Source organism: Dendrobium catenatum, unplaced genomic scaffold (genome assembly GCF_001605985.2).
Source record: "Dendrobium catenatum unplaced genomic scaffold, ASM160598v2 fragScaff_scaffold_716, whole genome shotgun sequence".
In the NCBI taxonomy this organism is placed as follows: Eukaryota; Viridiplantae; Streptophyta; class Magnoliopsida; order Asparagales; family Orchidaceae; genus Dendrobium; species Dendrobium catenatum.
The window spans coordinates 7,296,366-7,304,087 of record NW_021319178.1 but is presented as its reverse complement, the minus strand read 5'-3'; the positions used below and the strand labels follow the sequence as shown (position 1 = coordinate 7,304,087).

The window sequence follows — 7,722 nt, the reverse complement described above, 5'->3', positions numbered from 1 at the left end:
AAATCTTTAAATAACTAGGGCTAATGGATCTAATGGTCAAGTTGAGTTTACCTAATTCGGAGTTTCTACAATTAGTTAATAAGATTTCTAAAGGATGGGGTATTTATGGAATTGTTCTAAATTTCCTACTAAAATAGCGCTCTTTTTTATTGTTTTGCTCCAAAATCCAACTCAAACTGATTGGAATACTCCCAAAGGTCAGCTGGATCGACAGAAACAGCTGTTCCCAAGTATTTGGGAAGATTTGGGAATTTTTAATAATTTTTAACGAATTATTAGGCGGCAAAACTGGTATTTCCACATGCGTGCAATTAGGGGTCACCTGAAGGTCAAACACGGGAGCCTCTATTTATCCAAGGTCAAGGATAATATTCTGGTCAGTTATGAGGTATTACGGGTAATGTTCTGACTAAGGTTGTATTTTTGTAAAAATTTTTCGGAAGGTCTCTGGGGCCTATTAACCAGTCTTAATTAGGGTTAGATATAGCTAAGGAGCTTTAAAAGCTCGCTAAAATTCCTAGAAAATTCAGTGATGTTTTTAATATGTCGCTAGTTTACATGTTGTAGTTTTCATGGTTGTTTTCTGGATCTATCCTAATCCTAGAAAACTTCTAAGTTCCTAGACAGGCTCCTTAATGTTTTAGTACCTTAGGGCGAGTGTCGCTACTGTATGGAGTTTTGAAATGATGTTATGTCTAAACCTTCAGGATAATACAATGGAGTACAAAATGAAATAAACACACGTCTTAGATCTAAGGAGGCCTAACTAAGTTGCTTCGTGGTGCGCCTACACATGCATCTACGAAATAAAAAGGACAAGACACCTAAAGAAACGGATTAGTAATGATTGGGACTCACCTCACTACACTCCCCCTGATTGCTCTTCAATATCTAGAGCCCATGATTAAAATTCATACGATACGGAAGTCTCCCAAAAATTAGGATTTTATGTAGTGTATTTAAAATAGTTTATAAATACTTATAATATAATATATATTTTGAAAAATAAAATCATTATAATAGTAAGTCAGTTCGTAATAATAGGTATAAGGAGACCCGCTGATCACCAATCGGGTTCAAACGGTTTGAAATAGGTTTTGTATCCTGAAAATAAATATCATAATTAATTTTATAAAAAAATCGAATAATCGAAATCCAAATACATGATAGGTTAAAACAGCAAAATCAAGGGCTGGAATGGTTCCAAAGCATAAGTTTCGCTTTTTTGAAAAGAACAGGGTTACTTCGCAAAAATGCGATTTTGAAGAGCGGAAGATAATGAATTCTTCGAAGTTTTAAATATAAATAAAATAGTATTTTAAAGTAGGTAGATTTACTGTTTTTTGTAATAACGCAAAACTTAACAATGCTATTGTTATCTGAAAAATAGTTTTCAAAATATGCAGAAATTCAGAGTACAAAAAACAAGGTGCTGTGGCGTCGACAGCGCGACTTAAAACGACAAATTTATGGTAATTTCAAAGTTTGAATACGATACTAATTATTTTAAAATAAGCATTTGTTGTTTTGAAAATACTGAAACAACAGCCTAAATTTTCAGATAAAACTCCCAGAAATGCGACGAATCCTAAAATACGATCGAAACAATGGTGTTGTGTGCGTCAAAATCGGATTGAAAACGAGAAAGATTGGATTTTTGATTTTAAAGACAATAAGCGGGCTATTCTTTTCATTTTTTTAATAATATATAATACAATAATAATAATATATAAAAACATGAATAGAACTAAAATACAGTATTAACTAAATAATAAGTAGGAAATTTCATAATAATATATATATTTAATATAAAGGTTAATTACTTAGTCTATATATGTAGCGAACCTGAAATATTAAATATAATATATATAAGGTTGTTACTGTTTTTAATAATAAATAAAGATCTTATTCTTATATATTAAAATTATTAGAGTAGCACGGACGACGATACGAATCGCATAGGGCGTATTATGTATCGCGAATCGGCGAAGAAAAACGGAATTTTTGGCGTATTGTTTAATTTAACACAGGCAGTATTACTAGTGGACTACACCATGTCTTAGGTATTAGTTGTAGAAGGGGGGTGAATAATACGAAACACGCGGCGTTACGTGTGAACGTGGCGGCTACCGGAATGGCTCCCGGGTCCAGGCAATCATATTGCGATGATGGCTTGTCCCGCAATCATACGTCTGATGGATTAAAGGCGCGCGACAGGTGTCGCGCGGACATGGATCCCGCGGATACGGAGGCGGCGGCGGCGGTCAAGTGACGTTGGCGTCACTTAGCCCGCGGACAACGCTCCTACGCGTCGATCGCCGCGTGGGAAAGGCTCAACGGTTCTGATTGAGCCCGGACGAGACCAACGCGACGGGATCAGGATCCGAGCGTTCCGAACGGGGACGACAGATCCCGACCGCTGATCCGCGAGATCAAACGGTCGGATTCAAGCCACTAAACGAACGAAAACGCATCGTCCGATAACCCTAATTCGTTTTTCGGCTTCGTTTCCTCGCTGATAACTCAACACAATCAGTATGAAATTTTAACCACAGATTTTAACAATTGAGAGCATTAATTGGGGGCTATCTTTCGAGACAAATATGCAGTATAAAAAGTTATTTGATTAGGTGTTCTATCTAGGTTGAGTTTTACCTAATCACACGGTGTTCAGGAAATCTTGGTCTTGTTGGACTCGTGGGATCCTCCTAGAACATTCCTTTGATCCAACTCCTAACGACCTCGATCGGACGGGTAGAAGTTCGGGCACGTCCTGTGCCGCTCGGTTTCGGCCGGGAAGTTGACGTCCGCCGGTGGCTTGGGGTCGTCGGGATTCGCGCTTGGGGAAAGTGGGGAGAGATGTGGGGCGCCTCACAAAATCTCAGAGCCTGAGATGGTCTCTAGAATCGTGCAAGAGCAAAAGATTCCTCCAAAAGAACCTAATTTTGGGTATATTAAGGCTCCTTAATCCTATGATCAGCGGTTAGGAGAAAAATCTAGATGAAATTTGGAGGGAAATAGCTCTTTTAGGTGTGGGATTTTGGTTTTAAAACGAAGAGCATTTGATTACATATAAATCAGGCTCATAAATCTCTTCCCCGCCCTAAATGGCATAATCACACCTATTTAAGACTTGATTGCCAAGTCAAAGCTCGACTTGGTCAATTCAGTCAAGCAAGTCAATGGGGAGGTTGGAGATAGCCATGAAAGGGTTTGAATTATTTAAAAAGCGTGATTTGAGCTCTTAGTCAACTTGGGTCAACCCGGGTTGACCTGGTCACCAAGGTTGACCCAAGGCCCTAGGCCCGGGCTCGACAGACTCAGTTTGACTCACTGAACTATTGGAGAAGAGGTCTTGGGTCTGACTGTTCAATTTGACCACAGTCAACCCTCCAAGCCAATTCTGGCATAAATCGAGGTCAACACTGCTTTCAAGTCTCAGGACGCAAACTGACTGTTATCATAATCCATCAGTTTGCGGGGGTATATTAGGCAGATAGGATTAAATATATTTGTATTTCTGTATTGCGCCTGTATACAACCACTATTGTAAATCTATAAATAGAATACCTGTACGCGTATAAGAGTAATGAAAACATATTTTCTATTTCTAAAATTCTGTGTATGCTCTGCTTCTATCTTTTCTCAATTCTCTTTTCTTTTCGTTCATCAATAGTTCAAGAATATTATCTTGACTTCTAACAGGTTTTAGAGAAAATTCCAAAAGAAGGTAAAATTCATGGACGCAGCCCAATTGAAATGATTCGCACTATTAATTTGAAATGTTATAGATGTTACAAAATTGACCCGTCTTCAGGGCGGAGCCAGGATTTTTTTTGATGCTTGGGCACAATCATTAATGTAGAAAAAGAATCCTAAACTTTTTTTCGTACGGGCTTGAAACTAGCATTGAGGATTTTTTTTTTTAAATTGTTTTAGTTTCATTATAAAAAGATAAAATTATGATAAACACAAAAACTTATAATTATATATATATATATATATATATATATATATATATATATTATATATTATATATATATATATATATATATATATATATTATATATATTATATATATATATAATATATTTATACTGCCAGAATCTTATTTTTTGACCATGTACAGTCAATTATTGTCATGCTATTAATATATCATTCTTATAGTTTTTTTCACATGGTCAGCTCATTTAATCATAAAAGGTATCTAAATTCAAACACTATTTTTCAACATATTCGCTAATAAATAAAGCAGGAATTGAATCAAAATACATTAATTAGCTATATAATCATTAAATAATAATATTAAAAAAATTTGGACCACATCCTTGGTTTTAAAAATTATATGAAATTTTTTCATTTAATTATAAAATTATTTTAACTCAAATAAAATTTTACTATTAGTTTTTTTAATTTAATTTAATTTCACAAGTTAAAATAGAAATCTAAAAAATTGAACTTTTTTGAAAAAAGAATGATAAAAAAATACTATAAAAATTCATTGGTTTATACATTTCTAGTTCTAGGTCCACGGAAGTGAGGAGAGAGAGAGAGAGAGAGAGAGAGAGAGAGAGAGAGAGGCTATTAATGGATGAGAGAACTCAACTTCAACGGAATGGTTTTCATCAATTTTTTTGCATTGTTTGCTTGCATATGAAGAAGTTACTGGAGAAAAATTATTCCGCCCAGTGGGGGCACGTGCCCCCAGTGCCCCCACCCTGCCTCCGCCCCTGCCCGTCTTAAAACTCGAGGACGATGAAATTATAATAATTTGGAGAGTTGCGCGGAGATTCGACATCAATCAGTTGTCGGACGGAAGTTCAGCATTGGTCCGTGGTCGGGCAGAACTTTGGCGTTGGTCGATGGATGGGCAAAAGTCCGGCGTCGGTTGGTAGACAGGTAGAAGTCTGACGCCTGTCGGTGGACGAGCAGAAGTCAGGTGTTGATCGATGGCCTGGAAGAAGTCTAGCGACGAATGGTGGCAGGCAGAAGCACGACGACGGTCAGTGGCCTAACAGTGGTCGAGGAGAAGTTTGATGACAAGAGAGATCAAATTTCTCTTTCTTCTTTCTCTTCTTTTCCTCTCTCCCTCTTTGTGAAGAATGGTAGGTCTACTTATAATTTTGGGACTAGCATGGTTAATAAATAGAGATAAAATCAAAGGCATATTGAGAGTGTTCGAACGGCCAATATCAACTCCCTTGATCATAGACTGTTTATCATGCATTTGAGTGTCTTAATGATGTCAGAATTCGATGATTGGGTTAGTTAGATTCGTCTCGTTGAGCCGCTCGCTTCGACTATAAACATGGCACATTTTGAAATCATTTGGTCATCAAAATTATGCTTTAAAGCCCAAACATTCTTCGTGTCCTCGATTTGGACCCATTTGGGCTCGGATTAGATCGAATTTGGTGTCGTTAGGTTCGTCTTTTTGAGATGTTTAGTTCAATTATAAGTTTGCTAAAAACGGAGCTCGGATGGTCTCAAAATTAATTTATGAAATTTGTAATCAAACTTTGCCTCGAGATTCATTCCTGCCTCAATCAAGATAACTAAGGCAAATTCACACACACATATATCACATACATAAATTTCGAAGTCAAAAGTTCTTTCAAATGTGTAAATTTTGAAATCTGGAGCAGGGGTCTAGATTAACTAGCCAGCGGGCTTTATTGAATTTAGTTAACGAAAATTTTTTATGAAACTGAAGGACCCATGACACCGACTCCCACGGTCTTTGGCTAATTACCTCTTCTTACCTTCAAAGAATTACATTACAGAAGTTAAAAAATCCAGTCGGTACTCGGATCGAAGGAGCAATGGAAAAAGGACCACAGAATCGGTCTAAAAACCTTAGTATATCCTGTCGACCTGTTCTAGCCCAAATCTTCCCCAAGAAACAGTCATAGGAACGAACATAGGAAAGTATGCATATTGACAGCACTCACTTGTTGGCAGGCCCGGCAACGTTCTTAAAGATCCGCTGGGCAGCAGCCATGGCCTCCACCTCGTCACCGATATCCGACTCCCCCGCCTTGACGAGCTCATCCACCGTCCTCGACACCGTCGTCAGCCCAGTCCTCATCACGTGGCCCACCAGTCGCCGCACGCTTCCCGCGCTCACCCTCGCTCTGCTCAGCCGACGCAGCCTCTCCATATCCAACCTCCCCGCCATCGACTTCGTCGCCGTAACCACCCGTCTCGGCCTATCCCCTCCCCCAATCTTCCCCTCTTCGCGATCAATCGGATCGCCGGAGAGCGCCTCGAGTACATAATGATGGAACACACTCTCCTTCATCCTGTCAAAGAACGTTGCCACATGAAAAGAAGACGCAAGCACCTTAACGAAGATGATCTTGATGAGCCAGATCGTGCAGGCGACGAAGACGGCGACGAGCCCGCGGGAGATGCGGTGGAGCAAGACGCCGGTAGAAGATGCGTCGGCTCGATCTGGGTCTAGTACTAGGTACCAAGCCAGAAGAACGAGGCCGAGCCAGACGCAGCCGCGGACGCTCTTCCGGAGGCCGTAGACGAAGTAGAGAACCTTTTCCTGGAGAAGAAAGTGGCGCTCGATTAGGAAGACGGCGATCCATACGAGCCAGCCGGAGATGAGTCGGCCGGAGAAGATTGACATCACGACGACGCACCAGTGCCAGATCTTAACGCCCCAGAACTTTCTATGGCGGAGGGATTTGAAGAAGATGACGGAGATGAGGAGTGCGGCGGGGGGGACGAGAGCGAGGGCTTCAGCGGCGGCGCGGAGGCCAAAGCTGCAGCGGCGGCGAAGGGGGCTGTCGGGGAGAAACTTGTCGGAGAAGGTGCCATCGTCGTCGTCGGAATCGGAGTCGGAGGAGGGGATGGGATCAGCGGTGGGAAGGGAGTGAGATTTTTTGGGGGGTCCCGGTCGGGGAGGGCAGTTGAGCTCCAGAAATCGGGATTTGGGCTTTGGGACAGGAGGGGCGGGTACCGGCCGAAGCTTCGCCGGCGGCGGCTGTGATGATGGTAAACCGGAGTTGGTTTTGGAAGACGGAGGTGTCATGTGGACTATCACCTCATTGGCGTTTGAGGCCTCCGAGCTTTGAGCTCCCATTACAGAGAGAGAGAGAGAGAGAGATGGCCGGAGACGACAGGAAGTGGGAAAGTGGAACAGTAGTTAAGTAGCTTCAGCAGTGAGAATCTCTGCGGGATTCTTTATAGGATTTTCATTAAAATATATATATTAAAATTGACGTAAGATTAAATTTTTTGTATAAATAGAACATTTTAACTAGAATATATTTATTTATTTTTTTAAAAAATGAATATAATTTAATTTTTAAACAACATCATATTTAAAATTTTATTATTTTATATTAAAATTTGTGCATTTATAGAGACGCATTTAAAATAATGGATTTACTTTTAAGGAAAATAAAAATTTAGATACGTGAACCCCTCGTTTTTCACAAAACCTCACAAAGTTATTTCGTCAAATTTATAAAATTGCCTAATGATTGTTCTTCGTGAAAGCTGTGTTTTAAATGGAGGAGAATCCATTAACTTTTTTTTTTTTTCTAATCAATACCTAACTCTGGTTTTCGGAAATTTCTTATTATTATTTTTCAAATATAATTAGCATTTTCATGTATTTTTTCCTTGTAACTGCTTTTTTAATATTTTTTAAATAATTTTCTCCACAGAATTTTATAATTATATTAATTTTTCAAAATTACTGCCTTC

General features: G+C 39.3%; 1 protein-coding gene across 1 annotated transcript; it reads right to left on the bottom strand.

Annotated features, from left to right (window-relative positions):
* Positions 1-5,623: 5,623 nt before the first annotated feature.
* Positions 5,624-7,193, bottom strand: LOC110100980 (mechanosensitive ion channel protein 10). The gene has a single exon (XM_020828705.2). It carries the CDS (start codon positions 7,091-7,093, stop codon positions 5,948-5,950), a length of 1,146 nt encoding a protein of 381 aa, XP_020684364.1. The 5' UTR covers positions 7,094-7,193; the 3' UTR covers positions 5,624-5,947.
* Positions 7,194-7,722: the final 529 nt, after the last annotated feature.

Bases quoted from the DNA above. Each gene is read 5' to 3' on its own strand.
- LOC110100980 (XM_020828705.2), bottom strand. From the start codon at position 7,093: ATGGGAGCTCAAAGCTCGGAGGCCTCAAACGCCAATGAGGTGATAGTC.